At 37.7% G+C, this 21,956-nt stretch overlaps 1 protein-coding gene across 7 annotated transcripts in view; it reads right to left on the reverse strand.

Annotated features, from left to right (window-relative positions):
- Positions 1-21,956, reverse strand: part of N4BP2 (NEDD4 binding protein 2) — a 212,197-nt gene that overhangs the window by 38,659 nt on the left and 151,582 nt on the right. For all 7 annotated transcript variants that reach the window (XM_045182825.3, XM_024573702.4, XM_045182824.3 and 4 more), the window contains 4 exons: positions 20,476-21,619; positions 17,690-17,814; positions 13,128-13,216; positions 6,608-6,684 (listed from right to left, as the gene is read on the reverse strand). In XM_045182825.3, the coding sequence (XP_045038760.2) occupies positions 6,608-6,684; positions 13,128-13,216; positions 17,690-17,814; positions 20,476-21,619 (1,435 nt within the window). The remainder of the gene's footprint in view (positions 1-6,607; positions 6,685-13,127; positions 13,217-17,689; positions 17,815-20,475; positions 21,620-21,956) is intronic.

Raw genomic sequence — 21,956 nt, forward strand, 5'->3', positions numbered from 1 at the left:
CATTCCTAAGCTCTGCAAAAAACAAAACAGAACCAAAAAAGCTCATAAGAATACGACCACAGACTGACAGACTTCCAGTCAAGATGGAGGCGTAGGTAAACACGGCTTACCTCCTTGCACAACCACATCAAAATTACAACTAAATTATAGAACCATCACTCAGAACCATCAGAAATCACCTTGAATTAAAGGATGATGACTGTGGAATTAAAGAAATCACATCTATCCAGACTGGTAGGAGAGGCAGAGACGCAGAATGGGCTGGTCCCACATCCACATGTAGTGGATAAAGATTCAAGAGGGGTATCTTGGAAGCAAGGAGTCCCAGACCCATACCATGCCCCCCAGCCCAGGGTTCCAGTGCCAGGAAGGTTAGTCCCCATAACTTCTGGCTGCAAAAACCAGCAGGGATTATGTCAGTTGAAGAAACTGATGGAGTCCCAAGCAGTTCCTCTTACAGAAGCCACACATGGACTTACTCAGACTTACTATCTCTGAGCTCCAGCACCAGTAGCATACAGGGAGGAAATGAAGTATCTGGCATCAAGGTGAGAGCTGGGGTACAGCTTTGTCCCAGAGAGATAAGTAGGCAGAAGCCATTGTCCCTTTTCTGAGCCCTCCCCCGCACAGAGCCACAAAGCCAGCAGCTGGGTGCCATATCTGTCAACCTGGATAACACAGTTTGTCCTGCCCTTGAGATCCCAAGACTCCATTCCACCCAACTTACAGCTGTTAACAGTGGCTTTTCTGTATGAATGGCTGATCTTGGCTCATGCTTCACAACTTCCTAAATCCTTTCAAATAAGCAACAGCTGGCCTCAGTGAGCCCAGAGCTCCTGTACCTTCTGCTAAGTGGCCCCAGACATCGCACTAGCAAGAGCTAGCCTAGATTCACAGCTTTGCTTCACCAGGGAATTTTCAAGCCCACCACAAGTAGCAGACATCTCAGATTGCTTTATAGCTTTGTCAGGGTGGCCCTGGGCAAAACAAAGTGGGGGCTGACCTTGGCCTGCACCACCCAGGATACCCCAGGGCCAGCATACCCAGTGGACAGCTACAGACCACAACGGAGGCCCAGCATCCTGCCCCTCCACAGCTGATCCTCCATGGAGGGCAGAGATTGGTGGTCAGTGGTCACAGCCAACCCTTGCAGCTGAATGGCCTGGGTAAATCCCATTGACCTGCCAAGAGCAACCAAGGCTCAACTATGAGAGGAGGGTGTACTCTGCCCACAAGAAGGACATACCTGAGTCCCCAGCTTGAGTGATAGGGGAGGCTGTGCCACTGGACCCTACAGGACACCTACTACATTAGGCCACACTGCCAAGACAGGCAGTCATAGCAGCTTTACCTAATACATAGAAACAAACACAGGGAGGCTGCCAAAACAAGGAGACAAAGAAACATGGCCCAAATGAAAGAACAAATCAAAACTCCAGAAAAAGAACTAAACGAAATGGAGATAAGCAATTCATCAGATGTAGAGTTGAAAACACTGGTTATTAGCATACTCAAGAGACTTAGTGAGGATCTCAACATCATAAAAAAGATCCAGTCAGAAATGAAGGATACAACTGAAATAAGAACAACTTACAGAGAAAACAACAGTAGAGTAGATGGAGCTGAGAATCAAATCAATGATTTGGAACATAAGGAACAAGCAATCAGAATAACAAGAAAAAAGAATCCAAGAAACAATGACGGTATAAGCAGCTTTGGGACAACTTCAAGAGCTCCTACACTTACATCACAGGGGTGCCAGATGGAGAATAGAAAGAGCAAGAAATTAGAAGTCTATCTGAAAAAATAATGAAAGAAAACTTCCCTAATTTGGAAAAGGAAACAGACATGCAAGTCCAGGAAGCAGAGTCCCAAACAAGATGGATGCAAAGAGGACCACTCCAAGACACATCATAATTAAAATGCCTAAGGTTAAAGATAAAGAGAGAATCTCAAAAGCAGCAGGAGAAAAGCAGCTAGTTACCTACATGCGAGTTCCCATACGACTGTCAGCTGATGTCTCAAAAGAAACTTTGCAGGCTGGAAGAGATTGGCAAGAGATACTCAGAGTCATGAAAAGCAGGGACCTGCAGCCAAGATTGCTCTACCCAGCAAAGCTATCATTTAGAATCAAAGGGCAGATAAAGAGCTTCCCAGACAAGAAAAAATAGAGTTCATACAGCAGGCCTACACTGTAAAGAAAATCCCAAAAAATGAATATCAGGCAGAAGGAAATTTCCAGATCAAAAATCTATAATAAAAGAAAAATTAAATACAAAGTAATACTACATTAGTTAAAACAAACAGTATCTGTCCATTCTGAATAATCATAGCATGTAAGATGGAAGGGAGGTTAAAGAATCAGAGTAAAATGTTTAAAAATCCTTTGTACTGAGGAGTAAAGCTAAGAAAATGGTTTAACTTTAAAGTTGGTAAGATACATTTTTAATGTAACCACTTGAAAAATAAAAATAGTATACATAATTTCCTAATTAGCACAGAAGGAAAAAAATGGATAAGAAAATTAGTATTCAATCAAAAATTCCAACATAAAGCACAGTAGTTCTACTATTATTAGACAAATTGAACTTTATAATAAAAACATTAAGAATAGGGGAAAATCTCTAGACAAGAATAAAATGTTCAATTAATTAGAGTGACATAAAAATCTTAAGATTCTATGTACTTCAAAATATATCCTTAGAATATATAAAATTAAAACAGGCAGATTTATAAGGAGAAACTGATATATTCATCACAATAAAGGAAGATTTCAACAAGCCTCTCTTACAGATTTCCTTACCCCTCTCTGAAACATTAATCCATCCGACAAATTTTTTAAGAAAATAAAGCTATAGGAGATGTGATCAACGGAACAAGCATGATTTAATATTATATTAACACACTATAACCAGTATATATTCTTATTGAACAAGCACATATGAAACATTTATTTAAAAATTCACAATGAACTAGCCTATAAAATAAATCTTTAAAAAATCAGGTAATTAGTATCACCCAAACTGCATAATCTTACCTACTGCAGTTAAGCTGAAAAACCAATTTTTTAAAAAAGATAAATTTAAAAACTATCTGCTCATAAATCTAAAAGCACAGTTCTAAATAACCCAAAGGTTAAAAAATAAAATTAATCCTAATATAAGTTATAAAATAAATAATAAGAAGAAAGTATCATACATTAAAATTCTGGGAACAGCTAACAAAGTACCCGGGGAAATCTATAGCATCAAATTATATTAGAAAATGACCTAAGCTTTCAGGTAAAGATTTTTTTTTATATGAAAGTATGTACAGAGCAATATAAGATTTTTTGAAAAGCAAAGGAAGTATAATTAAAAAAGCAGAAATGAATTCAATATAAAACAAACTTACAAGAGAAAGACAATCAAGCAGAATTACTTATTTGAAAAGGCTAATAAAAAATGTTATCTCTGGTGAGAATAATCAAGAAAGAAGAAGGGAGATACAAATAAGCATATTAGGATAAAAAGGGGAATTTGAGTATAGATGCAGCAGAGATGTAAATGGTCAGAGAATACTATAACTGTTTTAATAAAGTGTTAATAAATTTAAAAACTTTGGTGTAATGGAAAATTTTCAGGAACCCAATGAAAATAAACTAAAGAGAAAAACAAACTAGAGACATGGAAAAATGGAACAGACTGATGGCTGTAAGAGGAGAGGATGGAGGGGGCAGTGGTGAAAGGAAGGGGAAGGGATTAATCAAAGGACATGTATGAATGACTCTCATGGACATGGACAACAAAGAGGGGACTGACTGTGGGCAAGAAGGATGGGCTGGGTGAAGGGGGTGCAAAAGGGAAAAAAATTGTAACAACCATTATAGAGTAAAAAAAAAAAAAATGCAACTGAACCTTCTCAGAAAGAAAACCACAGATCCAGACAGTTTCATAATTAAATTCTGTCAAACATTCAAACTTAGATAAACTCATACAAGAGAAAAAGAAGAAATACTTCCCTACTACTTTTATGGACGTAAAACCATAACACCAAAGCCAGGCAAGACGGTACAAGGAAGAGAAAAACTGTAGGCCAATGTCACTTGTTTATACGGGTAATGCATCAAAAGAAAAAAAGAGGTTCCAGCCAAGATGGAGGAGTAAGTAGAAACCCTTCGCTTCCTCGCACAACCAACAGGAGGGTAACACCAATCTAAAAACAATAAACAACCAGAACTGCCAGAAAATCAAACTGCATGTAACTCCAACCACCAAGGAAATAAAGAAACAGTCAATCAGACCAACCAGACTGGTAGGATCCAGACCAGGCAGACAGGCGGTCAGAGAGAACCCGCAACAAAGCAGCAGACCCCTAGGGCGGGGCTGGCTAAAGGGGAAACTGAGACTCAGAGCTGACTGTGGACTACGGCAGGGGTTGCCGCGGTAAGAGAATCTCCCAGTCTCACATAAGAATTTGTTGGAAAGTGGGGCTAGAGCCCAGCAAGTGAGCTGCATTGTTCCCTCTTGGACTACTCCACATGCAAAGCTGCAAAGCAGCAAAGAGGGTTGCCCCACCCTGGTGAATACCTAAGGCCCTGTGCCCTTAAAACTTAACAGGTGCACAGAGACAAAGAAATATGGCCCAAATGAAAGAACTGAGCAAAACTCCAGAAAGAGAGCTAAGCGATGAGGAGATAGCCAACCTATCTGATGTAGAGTTCAAAACCCTGGTAACCAAGATGCTCACAGAACTGACTGAGCTTGGTCACAAAATAAAGGAACAAATGAAGGCTACCCAAAGTGAAAAAAATATTCATGGAATCAACAGTGACAGGAAGGAAACCAGGAGTCAAAGCAACGATTTGGAACAAAAGGAAGGAATAAACATTCAAATGGAACAGAATGAAGAAACAAGAATTCAAAATAATGAAGAAAGGCTTAGCAATCTCTAGGACAACTTAAGCACTCCAACATCCAATTCATAGGGGTGCCAGAAGGAGAAGAGCAAGAGGAAGAAATGGAAAACTTATTTGAACAAATAATGAAGGAAAACTTCCCCAATCTGGTGAAGGAAACTGACGTCGAAGAAGTCCAGGAAGCACAGAGTCCCAAAGAACTTGGACTCAAGGAGGAACACACCAAGGCACATTATAATTACACTGCCCGAGATAAAAGATAAGGAGAGACTCCTAAAAGCAGCAAGAGAAAAGGAGACAGTTACCTACAAAGGCGTTCCTATAAGACTATCAGCTGATTTCTCAAAAGAAACCTTACGGGCGAGAAGAGGCTGGAAAGAAGTATCTGAAGTCATGAAAGGCAAGGACCTACATCCAAAATTACTCTATCCAGCAAAGCTATCATTTAGAATGGAAGGGCAGATAAAGTGATTCCCAGATAAGATCAACTTAAAGGAGTTCATCATCACCAAGCCCTTATTATATGAAATGTTAAAGGGACCTATCTAAAAAATTAAAGATCAAAAACTATGAACAGTAAAATGACAACAAACACAACTATCAACAATTGAACCTAAAAAAAAGAAACACGAAAACAAATACTAAGCAAACAACTAGAACAGGAACAGAATCTCAGAAATGAACATCACGTGGAGGGTTTTCAATGGGGAAGGAGAGGGGAAGAATAGGAGGGGAAAGGTACAGGGAGTAAGAAGCATAATTGGTAGGCATAAAATAGACAAGGAGAGGTTAAGAATGGTATAGGAAACAGAGAAGTCAAAGAGCTTACATGTACAACCCATGAACATGATCTAAGGGGGGGATGCTGGAGGGTTGGGGGGTGTGGAGTAGAGGGTAGATAAAGGGGAAAAATTGGGAAAACTACAATAGCATAATCAATAAAATATACTTTAAAAAAAAAGGAATAAAGTACCGATACCTGCTACATGGATGAACCCTGAAACATTATGCTAAGTGAAAGATGCCAAATACAAAAGGCCACATATTATATGATTCCATTTATGCAAAGTCCAGAACACACCAATCCATAGAGAAAGAAAAGCAGATTAGGGGAGGGTGGAATAGGAGACAGATAGCAGGTGGGAGGTTTCTTTTTGAATAATGGTTGCACACATTGTGAATACACTAAAATTAGGCTGTCCTTTATTTAGTCCATGTCCTGAGTAACATTTTTATTCAAGTCAAACAATCAAAGAAGGTGGGGGAAGTGAAATATCTGGACAGCTAAACAGCTGGACATCTGCTGCCTTTTCCATCTACGTCTCCTCTCTTCCTGCCAGTATTCTAAGTCAGTAGGCAGCTATACTAACCTGATCCTCCCAGTGGCACAAAGTTCAGGTATGTCAAACCCTAAGGTCTGGTCTAGCTTCACATATCGACATCATATTATTAGTAAGTAATAAAGTGTTGACTCTATAAGACAATTGGAATTTTTCTATTAATTCAATTAAGGAACAAAAAGATACAAACTCTTCAGAAACTAAATGAAAAGCCTATATGTAATACAAAATTTGTTATCAATTTTTAAATGACAAAGCTGCAATTTAATCCATTTTGTTTCATTCACTAATTATAAGGGGAAAAAATCTAGATAGATTTTCTATCACTGTCATGAACTAAAAAATATGTTAGATACTCTCCAAGTTTTACCTTGCAAGTTCCTTTGGTCTGAACTTCCACCATGTGTCCGGTTCCCGGAAAAGGACTTTATATTTATGTTTTTGAGACTACAAACAAAAAAGATAAAAGCATTTAAAAAATAATTGCTTCTATGAAGTTAAATTCATTGTATCCAAATTCACAGCATGTTAAAACTGAAATAACCTAAAAGATTATCTAATTTTGATGAGTGTTGTTAAATTGGTAAAATGCATAATCTTTGTCCCAGCAATTAACTTCGGGAAATTTATGCTACTGTTAAATACTTATGTAAGAGTACAAAGGTATACATACAACCAGGATATCCAATCACCATTATTTGTAATAGCAAAAGAAAAAAAAGCAAACAACTCAGTGGCTTATGGAACTAGCTAATAAATGCATGGACAACCATACAATGAAAATATTTTCCGTATGTGTTAATGAGAAAAGGTCTTTAACATAAATGTTGAGAAAGATACAGAATTTTCAGTTGGGTAAAAGAGACATTCACACATTTGTACATGTACAGAAAGCTCTGGAAAGACTCTCAAAAACAATATTGCAAGTATCTACCCCAAGGGAGTAAGATTTTAAGCATTCTTCTCGACAGTCTGAATATTTACCATATGCATGCATGACTTTTATAACTTGGAAACTATTTTAAGTAGTATCTTTGTATTTTTCAAAACTCTTTATAAACTAAAAAACCAAGCTCTACACCTGTGCACTAACTAGATCCATCTCCTCTCTCCATCTCAAGGATAATTAATTTCAGCAATTCTCCCCTCTTTCTGAGGCATCATTCATTTTTCCCTCCTTCTTGAATCAATTCCATTACACTCAGTTATCTCTCCCATCTTACTCTTAACCCCACCTCCCCTGCTAGCTATCTCCCCATCGTCCTACTCCCCCTTTGTAGGAAAATGTCTTGAAATAATTACTATATTCTGCCCTGGCTGGCATAGCTCAGTGGATTGAGTGAGGGCCTGCAAACCAAAGGGCCACCTGTTCGATTCCCAGTCAGGGCACATGCCTGGGTTGCAGGCCAGGTCCCCAGTAGGGGGCACATAAGGGGCAATGTTTCTGTCCCTCTCTTTCTCCTTCCCTTCCCCTCTCTCTAAAAATAAATAAATAAAATATTTTAAAAAATTATTATATTTTCTGTCTCCAATTTCTCTCCTAGCCTTATAAACCTACTCCCATTGGCTACTCCACAGAAAGTAGGCACCAAGACAATTAAGTATGTCCACATTGGAAAGTGCTACTGTTAACTCTTAGTCCTCTCTTACTTGACCCTCAGCAGCAATTGTCCCAGTTCCTCACTCTCTTCCCCTTACACTTTTCACTATACAATATTATTTTTCCTTGCCCCACCAAGTAGATTTTCTCAGTCTTTTTCGCTAGTCCTTCCTTTTCACCCAGACCTCTTCTCACAATGGAGTGCCCCAGACTTAGTCCTCCGGTCCTCTACTCTGACCTGCGCTCACTTCCTCATTTGTTGGCTTTAAATATTATCATCCATGTGGTAATGACTCCCTCGCATGTATCTTTAGCCTAAAACTTGCTCCTGAACTCCAGACTTCTAGATCCAACTACCTATTCAGCAAACTTCACATAGTCAAATCTAAACTTTTTAAAAATCTTACCCTACACCCACCCCCAAAATATTCTACCTGAACCCTTCTCCATCTTAGCTGACGACAGGCTCCAGTTACACAGGCCAAAAACCAACTTTAATGGCTCTCTTGTCACATCTGACTCCTCTCTTTAATATCCATATCAATTCAACAAGAAATTCAGATGGCTCTTTTTTTTCTTTTTTTTAATATATTTATTGATTATGCTATTACAGTTGTCCCATTTCCCCCCCGCACTCCACTCCAACCTGCCCACCCCCCTCCCTCCCACATTCCCCCCCTATAGTTCATGTCCATAGGTCATACTTATAAGTTCTTTGGCTTCTACATTTCCTACACTATTTTTACCCTCCCCCTGTCTATTTTCCACCTAGCATCTATGCTACTTATTCTCTGTATCTTTCCCCACCTCTCCCCCTCCCACTCCCTTAATGACAACCCTCATGTTCTAGTTGTTTGCCTAGTTTGCTCTCGTTTTTGTTTTATGTGTGGCCGTTAATAACTGTGAGTTTGCTGTCATTTTTACTGTTCCTATTTTTGATCTTCTTTTTCTTAGGTAACTCCCTTTAACATTTCATATAATAAGGGCTTGATGATGATGAACTTCTTTAACTTGACCTTATCTGAGAAGCACTTTATCTTCCCTTCCATTCTAAGTGATAGCTTTGCTGGATACAGTAATCTTGGATGTAGGTCCTTGCGTTTAATCTTGGGTAATGTAATTATGATGTGCCTTGGCGTGTTCCTCCTTGGGTCCAGCTTCTTTGGGACTCTCTGAGCTTCCTGGACTTCCCGGAAGTCTATTTCCTTTGCCAGATTAGGGAAGTTCTCCTTCATTATTTGTTCAAATAAGTTTTCAATTTTTTGTTCTTCCTCTTCTCCTTCTGGCACCCCTAGAATTCGGATGTTGGAACGTTTCAAGGCGTCCTGGAGGTTCCTAAGCCTCTCCTTATTTTTCCAAGTTCTTGTTTCTTCATTCTTTTCTGGTTGGATGTTTGTTTCTTCCTTCTGGTCCACACCATTGATTTGAGTCCCAGTTTCCTTCGCATCACTATTGGTTCCCTGTACATTTTCCTTTGTTTCTCTTAGCATAGGCTTCATTTTTTCATCTGTTTTTCGAATAGATTCAACCAAGTCTGTGAGCATATTGATCACCAGTGCTTTGAACTGTGCATCCGATAGGTTGGCTATCTCTTCCTCGCTTAGTTGTATTTTTTCTGGAGCTTTGAAGTGTTCTGTCATTTGGGCCATTTTGTTTTTTTTTTTTGTCTTGGCGCATCTGTTACTTTAAGGGGCGGAGCCTTAGGTGTTCACCGGGGCGGGGTTGCGCTGGTCCCTGTGCTGTGACGCTGTACGTGGGGGAGGGGCCGAGTGGGAGCAATGGCGCCCGCCTCACTCTCCTCCGGCTTTCAATCTTTCACTCCGCTACCCACAATCAAACTGGGCCACTCTGGTGCTGCTTCCCGAGTGGGTGGGCCTGTGCACACTCTAGGCCCCTGTGGGTCTCTCCAACAACCTCTCCTGTGAGGCTGGGAGTCTCTCCTGCTGCCGCCCCAACACCCACAGGCGTTTTCAATCAGAGGTTTGAGGCTTTATTTCCCGGAGCTGGAGCCCTGGGTTACAGGGTCTGCTTCGCTCCCCGCCGTTCATCTGGTTTATCTGTGGGCAAATGTGGTGCCGGGGGGTGCTACCCACTGCTCTGCCTGCCCCACTCTCCGCCACTCTGAGTCCAGCCCTCTCGGTTTATCTAAGCACAAATGTGGGCCCACAGGGTCTGCTAGTGCTCGGACTGCCTGCCCCGTTCGTCCCACACTCCGCCAGTCTCAGTCCCGCCACAGCCACTCGAGTCCTCTCCACCCCGGTGCCCGTCTCCGCCCCTCCTACCAGTCTGGATGAATGTTTATTTTCTATTTCCTTGGTGTTGGTCCCCCTTGCTGTTCGATTCTCTGTCAGTTCTGGTTGTGCGAGGAGGTGCAGTGTGTCTACCTACGCCGCCATCTTGGTTCTCAGATGGCTCTACTTTCAAAATATATCTAGAATCTACTCACTACTGTCACCTCCATGGCTACATTAGTCTGAGCCACATGCTCTTTTACTTTATTGCTACAGCCCTCCAACTAGTCTCCCTGCTTCATCCTTGCCCCCACTCCACCCAAGTCTCAGGACAGCACCACACTGAGTGATCCCGTTAATAGTGAGACCATGTCACTAATCTGATCAAAACCCTCTGTTATGGATTGAATGTTTGTATCCCCTCAAGCCCTATATGTGAAAACCCAAATCCTACCATGTGACTGTTTTAGGACACAGGGCCTTTAAGGAGACAATTAAGGTTAAATTAACTCATAATGGTGGGGTCTTGATCCTTAATAAGCAGAGACACCAAAGAACTCACTCTCTCCACCATGGGAGAACACAGCGAGATGGTGGCCATCTGGAAGCCAGGAAGAGAACTCTCACAGGAAACCAATATGCATCCTTCTTAAGATGAGAGCAGGAAACCAACCCTACCAGAACTTAATCTGGGACTTCCAGCCTCCAGAACTGTGAGAAAATAAATTTCTGTTGTATAAGCCAGCCAGTCTGTGTATTTTGTTATGGCAGCCTAAGCAGGCTAATACATCTTCCCTGTCACTCATAGTAAAACCCAAAGTCCTTATAGCGATCTATGAGCCCTTTCATAATCTGCCCTACCATCTCCCCAACCATTACCTCTGTGACCTCATCTCCCACTACTGGTCCCTTCAGTTTTGTGACAAGATAGCAAAAGCGATCAATGCTACTGTCATTACTGATGCAAAGCCCAAGTCCACCCAGACACTGACGTAAGAGATGACATAACACCCTGCAATGAGCCTACTCACTTTTCCTCTCTTCACATCAGTGCCAAATTTCATATAACTCATCCGGGGCCTGGCCGTGGTCTCTAACTACCTAAAAGGATGTCATGTAGCCCCTAAAATCAAATCAATTTTAAATGCACACACACAGAAAAAAAAGAAAGACTATAAGTTTAAAGACGCTTTCAATTCCCATTATCAATGGAAAAATCTTAATATATTACTGGAGGATTCTGACTGACTTGTATCAAGTTATATAACAGCCCACAAGGGAAGATATACATATATATTTAAAGCAAAGTAATAGGTTTTGCCAGCTGCCGCTAAGCACACTTGACTGCCCCCTATTTATCGCCAACTCACTGCCTAGCTACTTTTGTAAACGACAGTCAACATAGTAAGAGATGGTTATCACCCATCTATCCTACTCCTCCACAGCTCTCATTATCTTGCTACTAAAAGAAGCAAAAAGTGATTCTCTTTCTCTACAGTAATTCCTATGTCTACTTCTTTATAGAAAAAATGAGTATGGTACTCTATGATAAGCAAGAGTCCTTTATACTTCTGAGTTGGGAAAAGCCAAGCAATCAATACTGAAAAAGTAGCTTCATGTTTTCAATTATTATATAAGAAAAAAAGGAAAAAGCAAACACGGGAGGCAGAAGGCTAAATGAAAATCAGGAACACAGTAATTTGAGGCCGCCTTTCATCTCCATGTAGGAAAATAAAGTGTTAAAGAACATTCTAAAATGACAGCAGAAAGCTAGGGAACACCTACAGAGAAGTCAAGTAAGGTTAAGAAGGAAAGCATGACCCTATGGTGAATATATTCGTGTAGAAATTAGGAACTGCTAAGGCCAAAAAGCAAACAGAATTTCAGCTCCCAATACACTAAAATTGAGTCCTTTTATTTCCGCTATTGCCTCTGCACAGAAGTAAAATCACATGTACTTTCAAAGGACACATAATTTCCTACAGAAAAGTGAAGAACAACACCTTCAAGATAGTACAAGTGCACTAGACACAGCAAAGGAGGTATAGGCTAGATGTGTACAGCATTCACTCACTAAAGAAGCATAACTGGAGCTTCATGTGCCAGGCATGGGCTAATCTTGGGTAATAAACCCAACAACAGTCCATACTCACAAACACTTCATTCATCAATTTACTCAAGGAATATATATTTACTGTATGCCAACCACAGTGCTATACCTTGTTAACTCAATGATGAATAAAACAACAGCCCTACCCTCAAGAATATATAGATGGCCTACAGCCCAGTACAGCCTACCAGCCAGTATTTGTACAGCCTAGGAGTGAAGAATAGTTTTCACATCTTTAAGTTAGCTTAAAGATAAAAGAAAAAAATATGCAACAGAGACTGTATGTGGCCTGTAAAACCTAAAATATTTACTATCTGGCATTTTATGGAGCCAACCCCATGGCCTACTGACAAAAATAGTGTGCTCAATGCTATGACATGGTAAAGCCAGGATGCCATGAAAGCAGAAAGATGACCAACTCAGCTTTTTAGTAAGTTAATTCATGCTAACTTCCTAAAAAACATGACATCAAAGCTGGGCAAAAAAGGAATCTGGCAAATTCAGATAACTAAAAATAGTTGAGTTTACAAAATTCTGCATTTCTCAGAATAGCAAAACTTCTAAAGCAATTTAGATAACAACAAGCACCACCAAATTTTGATTCTGCCAAATAAGGGCAGGAAGAAAAACAAACAAAAAATATATATATATACACACACAGAAACATATCTATATTCACACACAAACATAAATTTATAATAACACTACCTTTTCATAAGACATCAAAAAACAAAAATAAACAATCTTAGAATTTAAATATTAAATCTCAGAACTTGAAAATTGAAAAAATTTAGCTTTATGGAAAAATTATTCCTATTTTTCTCATTTTCAGAGAAAGCTCAATTACAGACAGTCCAAGGACTGTTTGCTTGAGATTCACTTATGTCATTAATATACCCAGTAATTTCAAACCCACTATGATAAACTTAAAACAATATACGGTACAAACCAAAGCAACATATGGCTTCATTTCCCATGCCTGTAGGTTTGTATTATCTATTATTATAGGAGATACCTTCTTTTCAAATGCTTCTTTTGCTGAAAAACAGAGAAAATCATTTTTAATAATAATATTAAGTATGACCTTGATATTTTAAAAATCTGATTTTTTCATAATTTGAAAATTATAGATATGTGCTAATTTTACTCATAACTCTACTTCTAAATATCACTTCTGAGTATACAAAAAAATTAAAGTACAGTAAACATTGAATAATAATGTTGAACAATAAATACTAAAGTAATAATCAGAGAAAATTATTAAGTAAAAACTATGTGATCTAAGATTTACGTGTTACATGGATTAACAGCATAAATGAAAAAAATAGTTATCATTAAAAATATGCTAAGCCCTGGCCAGGTGGCTCAGTTGTTGGAGCATCATCCCACACATCAAAAGGTTGAAGGTTCGAAACCTGATCGAGGCACATACAGGAGGCAACCAATCAATGTTTCTCTCTGGCATCGATGTTTGTTTCCCTCTCTCTCTTTTTTAAAATAAATTAATAAATAAATAAAAATGAATGAATACACCCTTGAGTGAGGATTAAAGTGTACATATGTTTTACATATATTTTTATATTACATACATGTATATCTTTATAATATATTATAATGTAATATATATTTATAAATTAGACGTTTTAATATCACGGGTAATTATTATTAAATAAATTCCATAATTTATTTGGATTTTAGTTTTTCTACAAAAGTCCTTTATTGTTGAGAATCTTAACCAGGATTAGCATGACACACACACACACACACACAAATATATTTATATGTAAATATGTATATATAAATATATAGTTTATATATTTATTATATTACACATGCCAATATATATTTATAAATATATACCTATATCATGCTAATATATATTTAAATATGTATTTAAATATATGTTTATTATATTTTATAGGTATTTATCATGCTAATCTTAAGATTCTTAACAGAAAAGGATTTTTGTAGAAAAACCAAAATCCAAATACAGTATGAAATTTATTTAATAGTAATGTACCTGTGATATTTAAATAAAATGTCTAATAAAAAAAATAGGTATTTGGTCTTCATCCTGTCTCTGGCACAGAGGTCCTAAAACCCTTGGAATTTCCTAAGGGATGAGAACTTAAAAGGTGTTTCTCATGTTAATAAAGTGACTTCCGGAATGTATCTAAGGATGGGGACTGGTTTCCAGCTGCACTAAGCTAGTAATTAGAAGATTGAAACTACCAGTCTCACTCCAAGACCTAGGGGTTGAAGAGAGAGAGTGAAGACTGAGTTCAATCCCCGTATCCAATGATTTAATCCATCTTGCCTATGTAATGAAGCCTCCATAAAAACCTAAAAGGACTGAGTTCGTAGAACTTCCAGGTTGTTGTTGGTGAACATGTGATGGTGCTGGGAGAGTGGTGAGCCTGGAACCAAGGGCACAGATGCTCCGAGCCTTTTCCCCATACCTTTCCAGTGAATCACTTCCATCTGGCTGTTTCCGAGTTAATCCTTTTATAGTAACTTGGTAATCTTACATGAACTAAGGTGGGGGAATGATAGTGGGGGTGGCACAGGGAGGAGGGGAATAAAGGGGAGAAAAAAATGGGATAACTATAATAGCATAATCAATAAAATATATTAAAATTTAAAAAATAATAATAACTTGGTAATCTTGTGAGTAAACAGGTTTTCCTGAGTTCTGTGAGACACTCTAGCAAATTAATTGAATCCAAGGTGAGGGGTCAATGTAACCTCCAACTGTAGCCCATGGGTTGGAAGCACAGCTAAGAATTTGGGCTTGCCACTGGCATTTAAAGTGAAGGGTGGTCTTGTGGAACTGAGCCCTCTACATGTGGAATCTATTTCCGGATTAATAGTGTCAGAATTGAGGTGAATTCTCGGACATACTGGTGTGTCCTAGAATCGCTTACTGGTGTGTGGAAGACTACACACACACACACACACACACACACACACACACACAGAGGTTAGAACGGCGTCCAGGAACCCTTTCTGGCACCAATGTTAATTTCTTAGTCTTGACAAAGGTATCACAGTTATGTAAGATGTTAACGTTAGGGGAAAATGGGTGAGCTGTATACACAATAGGAACTCTACACTACTTCTGCAACCTTTCTACAAATCTAAAGTTATTCCAAAACGAAGTTTAAAAATAAGCAAAAAACTATAAACAAACATCAAAGAATACTAAGATGTAATGCTTTGAAATAAAGAAAACATTATTATATACTGTTGTGTAAGAGATTTTCTTATAAAACTACCTTTTTCCCAAGAAATTATGCCATTCAAAAAGTTAATAATAAACCATAAGGAATAAGCCTTACAAGTCAATTACTTGAAAGATTTAAAAGTTCTGTATACTCTCTTGCAACTCAATAACGAAAAGACCAATTTAAAAATGGCAAATTTTTAAATAATCCATGAATAATCCAATTTAAAAATAGCAAAAGACGAACAGACAGCTCTTCAAAGCAGATAAACAAATGACCAATAAGCACACAGAAAGATTCCCAACATCATTAGTCATCAGGGAAACACAAATCAAAACACAAAGAGATACTACTTCACCACCACCAGGACAGCTACAATCAAAAAGACAGAGAATAGTAAGAGTTGGTGATGATGTGGGCAAGTTGGAACCTTCACAAACTACTAGTGAGAATGTAAAATTGTGCAGTTCCTTTGGAAAACAGCTTTAACAGTTCCTAAATATGTGAGACATACACAGGTATGTTTACTGCAACATTATTCATAAGAGCCAAAAGCTAGAAACAACCCAAATGCTCATCAACTGATGAATGGATAAATAAAGCTGCATACCCATACAATGGGATATTATTCGGCCATAAGAAGGAACGAGGTGCTGATACCCACTACAACATGAATGAATCTTGAAAACATTATGCTAAGTGAAAGAAGCCATTTATAAAGACCACCTATCACATGATCACATTTATATGAAACGTCCAAAACAGGCAAACCTAAAGAGATAGACAGTAGATTAGCGGTTGCCTAGGGCTGAGAGAGGTTGGAAAGAAATGAGGAGTGGCTGCTGACAGATACCCGATCTTTTTGAAGTGATAAAAATGTTCTAAAATTAACCGTAGTGATGGCTGTACAACTCTGGCTACACTAAAAACCATGTGAACATATCTCAATAAAGTTGGTGAAACAAGAGTTCTGCTTATTAATTTAATATTACTGCTGTGGTTGTTGCTGTACCAAAGGCATGTTGACCACTACTAAGCATTCTTCATTCTCCCTTAACATTTACAATAATCCTAGGGGTTTACGGATGCAGACAACAGTGGGACTTAGGGAGTGTAAACAACTTGCACAATTTGCACAACTAGTAAGTAGCAAATCCAAGACTGCTCTTCAACCTATCATACTGTTTCCTTTAGTTTTAGTTGTGTTGGTATTTTCATATTCTGAAGTTCTCACTTTAATATAGATGAGACAAAGTAGGTTTACAGTTCGTATGGAAAATACCGTAATTTATAAATAATAATACAAGAATAAACTATCTGCATACTCACAACCATAAGCCTATTATTTGCCCACCCTTGTATTTAGTTCAAAGAAGGAATACAGAAAAAGTTAACAATATCTGGAGATAGTAAACTCAAGTATCTCCTACACAGTGCACTTATCATAAAGGAAAGTCTAAGTAAAATATTGTTTATTGTTCATAAACAATATTCCGCTCAATCAGGGGATTGAGCACTGGCCTGTGAACTGAAAGGTCACTGGTTCAATTCCAGTCAGGGCACATGCCTGGGTTGTGGGCCAGGTTCCCTGCTGGGGGGCATGTGAGAGGCAACGATATGTCTCTCAAATGTCAATGTTTCTCTCTCCTTCTCTCTCCCATCCCCTCTCTCTAAAAAGTAAATTCAATTAAAAAAGAAAAAAGAATTCCCCATATGAAATTCAAACCATTCATATAACTAAATATTTCACGACAAAACCCATCTTCAATGAATAGACACTTGCACTAATAAAGAAGTGCAAATTTTACCTATGATCTCCCTGCAGAATCAGTTTGAGAAGAGCCATTTTTACTCTTTTACTACCTTCCATTAAAATTAAACCAACCTAGGAAAGACTGGCGGTTAACAATGCAAACTCCATTTTAGAAAACTGGAACCAGAGCATACCGGACAACTGTAACCATCTTGAGTTATTCTGAGACCCAAGCAGAAAATGTGATTTACTTCTGACAAGATCCCCATTGATTACATGAAACTTAAACATGCCATGCATATTCTATGCATATTACAAAAATTACCTCATTTAACAGTTTTGAGGTAAGACTACCTTTTACTTTATTAAGTAACCTAAGAATTGTTATAATTTTATGGATATTATAAATCTAGTTATAAATTCAAGATAATTATAACTTTTTTAAAAAGTTATATATCTCTCAAAATATAAGTACTAAGAGAATTTTTTCTTTATATTATTCAATATTATCTGGAATCTGATATCTATTCTTACCACGATTCTGGTTCCATTCATGTGCTTCTCCTAAGTACTTCACATCAAACTGGTACTGTCCATTTATATAAAAATAATCATCAGTACTAAGAATGATTCCACTTGGATTATCCTCTTGCAAAGTCCTGTAAATGATAAATGGAATTATTTTCATTAATTTTTCTTCTAAATTCTCTCTCCTAATTTTTATAAGGTTATAACCCAAATTAAAAATTCAATTATTATTATTTAAAAGAGTGAGGATACTGTAATATTCAAACAAATCACATTAGAAACTCTTAGCAGAAGTTTGACTCCCAAGGCAACTGACCTAAGGCAAGTCTATTTTGCTTTATATGAATCATTATTTCAGAAATGTTTTAATGTTATAAAGGTATTTACCCTAAACTGTAAAGGTTTAAAGATTAACAAATTTTTAATTATCAAGAAAACTTGGTAACTTAAAATGTCTCAGAATCTCATCCCCCTAATCTGGTCACTTCATGCAGAATGATCTTCACCTGCCCTAAGTGCAAGGTCACTTCAAGGTAGGCAGCTACCTTGGTAATCAACATGTTTTCAAAAGCCGATGCTCTTTGTACATATATTGCTATAAATTTAGTGAGAGTGCCAAAAACATCCCAAAATATAATGTTAATAGACTACTAATTTAATCTGTTAAATTATACAAAGCTAAAACAGTTTTGTGGAATTTTTTTTTATCTCTCTCTTTCCCGATTTTGGGATATATCTTCTACGTAACTGAAATACATAAAAAAACTAAACAAACAGAATACAACAGTGCTACCATTCTTGACCATATGTAAAATATCACTATTTATTCTCTCCTCTAAAATATGTGTAACTGTATCTAAAGCTAAAATATCTCTGAATTTAACTTTTATTAGCACCTACTAAGTGCCAAGCACTGTTGTCTTCAAGCACGGAGCATACATCAGTGACCAAAAAAGGTAAAAATTCTTATACTCCTGGAACTTACATTCTAGTGAATGCTCACTTGATCTCACCACCTTCTGAGACTCCTACATGTATCCTCTTTTATCTGTTAAGTTTCCCCTTCTCTGACACTTTCTCTTTTCCCTTTAAAGATGTACACACCTCAGCTATCTTTAAATTTTTTCACCACACTTCTAGAACCCCTTTCCACTATTACCCACCTTCTCCCCTTCTCTTAACTGCTTTACTATCAATGCTTCCTTTACCCCTTTTCATCCTACCTTCACAGTGCAACAAAATTGGTTTTAAGAGAGCTATTTATGACCTTCTTTCCAGTAAGTCCAAAAGCCTTCTCCAGCCCTTATTTTCCTTGAGCTTGACTAGTTTAACATTGTGCACTATTCTCTCAGAAAAAACTTGGCTTGTATGTCTCTGCACTTCCCAGTTACTACTTTCTACTCATTCAAAAAAGTATTAGCACTGGCTGATGTTGCTCGGTGGACTGAACGCGGGCCTGCAAACCAAAGGTTCGCTGATTCGATTCCCATTTAGGGCACATGTCTAGGTTGCAGGTCAGGTCCCCAGTAGGGGGCGCGTGAGAGGCAACCACACATTGATGTTTCTGTCCCTCTCTTTCTCCCTCCCTTACATTCTCTCTAGAAATAAATAAAATCGTAATAAATAAATAAATAAATAAATAAATAAATAAATAAAATTAGTAAGTTCCTACTCTGTGAAAAGTGATTCTTTTTTGTTGTTGATTTCAATTCATCTTTCATTCCAATCTCTCACAAAATGTAGTATCATGACTAATTTCAATATCGATAATATTGAGTTTAAGTGTTTTATTATTGTTGTCATTAAATCAATGAGAAAAAGCCTATAATATGTCTACAGAAGCATATGCTTACAAGTGTATGCACAGAACATGTGGAAATAAATTTACTGGGAGATAAATCTAAACAAGGAAAACATATCACAAATCAACTGAAAATGAGTTTATCAAGGATATTCCCAAGCATACATGCATATTCACTAAGATGAGATACAGCCATGACCAAATAAAAAAAGACCCAGCTAAGAACAGCTGAGGGCAATGAGTTATAATGTGAAAGAAAATGAAACAACTGGCAAATAAAATATATTAGATATTAAAATCTTCGGGAAATTAAAGGCTAAGGGGGCATGGGAGACACTTTGAAAACAATGCTCTTTAACTAGTACTACTGAAAACACAACAAAGCTACCTACTAACCCTGACTCCAGTCTCTCCAACCAAGGCACCCACAACCTACCTTAACGACGAAAGGGACACAGATGGATGTAAGATAAAATAACGGAGGGCACCATATTTTACAAGCTCTCTGAGTACCAGTGACTCGTCCTGTGCTCTCTTCCTTCATCACACATTTCTAAAAGCATTACTTAACAACATGCTACAATCCCAAATTTCCAATTACCAGTAAAATTCATGTACCTAAGTCTTGAATTCAAAATCTATTATGGCTCTTTAGCACTACTCAAAGAGGAACTCATCTTTCTCCCACTCAAATTAGTTTTCTTTCACATAAAGCTATTTCTGTTGATTTCACAAACTCACAATCTTGGAATCATCTTTAATTTTTTTTCTTTTATTCCACCTCTTAAAATGATAATCTAAAATGAAAAAATTAATAAAAATTTCTGGTGAAAATAGCGCAATTAGCCACAAAGTCAGAAAAAAAACAGTAGGAGGAAAACATTTTAGGTGTTACTAAACATCTCTATTAAGCAAAAGCACCTATTCATACCCTATTATAAATGTTCAGGTCCGTGCACTATACTTTTGAAAATTCAATTAAACCTCATACCTTGCCAAAAAAGATTTTCCCGATCCTGGAAGCCCTCTGAGAAGAACAAGAACTAGTCCGACATAAGATGTCTTCTTTCTTACAACCTGAGAAACTGGAGTTTCTTGTACTTGATACACACTTGTTCCGTCTTTGTTTCTCCATACCTTTGTTGGGGAAGGGTGAGAAATGACTGGGGAAGGAAATGTATAGTTGACAGGTTTCCAGCGTGCAGCTGTGGTAACAACAGGAGCTACAAAGCCACGGTTTCCGTGAAAGAGCTCAAAGGCAGGCATCAGTGGATTCCACAATGGTGGAGGTGGAGGAGGCAGCAGTACAGGGATAGGGGTAAGTACTGGGCAGTAACTTACATCCTTCCCCTTTGGTAGCAATTCACTATGCTTGTGTGGCCTGAAACTGAATTCTTCAGAAGGGACAAACACATCAGGGACAAACACATCAGGGACAGAAGATTTCTGATCCCCACCTGTACCTAGTAAACCAAGCCCTGGATTTTGCTCAGTATGGGTTAAAGGAGCCTGAGGTTCATTGGCATCCAAGTCTACAGGGGCTTGAGAGAACTGAGTTTCAACACACTCAGATTCTAAGAGCTCCTTCTCTCTTTGATCGAGATTGCTACAACCCACCACAGTGTCATTTGCTACATTTGAAGAACTACTGGGAAGAGAATCTTCCAATGTGTTATCCTTTATGCAATTTTTGGACTCATTTGAAACTGACTGTGAAGTTAAGGGGTTTGAACTTAAAGTAGAGGCAGAATTCTCTAAATTTTCACTGTTTGAATCCATATTTTCTGTAGAAAGAGTAGGAGTCATATCACTTGAATCTGAATTTATAAATGCACTCGGATCACTAAAACTATTAACATCTTGCAAAGGCAAAAGTGAGTATACTTTGTCATCAGGAGGAGAGTTCAAATTCTCAAAAGCATTCTGTATTAAAGAGTCCAAGTCTTCACACAGGTGTAGGTCCAAGGATGAATTCACCTTTGAATCTTTACTCTCTTCTTCAGGACACTTTTCCATTATTTCGCGTTCTGCTGCACTTACTTGGTTCTCAGAAGCAATGATGCTTTTTGAAGACGATCCTTTTATCTTGGTATCATTGGCAGATAATTCTAATAAACTATCCATGACAATGTCAACTGTACAACAATAAGAATAACAGGAATAAAATATATACCTATATGTATTGAAAATAGTAAAATATAATTTGATTAAAATATACACATAATTATTTTGGATTTTGCATTGAATATTCATAAATATTCAAATTTTAAAATTAATACTTTACTAATATACCAGTTTGTATTAGTGAAAGATCTGAAAGATAGACATGCAATATTGTTACTTACAAATAGTATCAAATTAGGCTAATAAAAACTGCCATCAAGTAGACAAATCTCTGATGAATTTATTGAGTAAATGTAAAAAGATCTGTAACTGGATGCACTAGGGTTATTTCTAAAGATCCTAAAACCA

The sequence above is a fragment of the Desmodus rotundus genome, chromosome 4 (genome assembly GCF_022682495.2).
Source record: "Desmodus rotundus isolate HL8 chromosome 4, HLdesRot8A.1, whole genome shotgun sequence".
Classification (NCBI taxonomy): domain Eukaryota; kingdom Metazoa; phylum Chordata; class Mammalia; order Chiroptera; family Phyllostomidae; genus Desmodus; species Desmodus rotundus.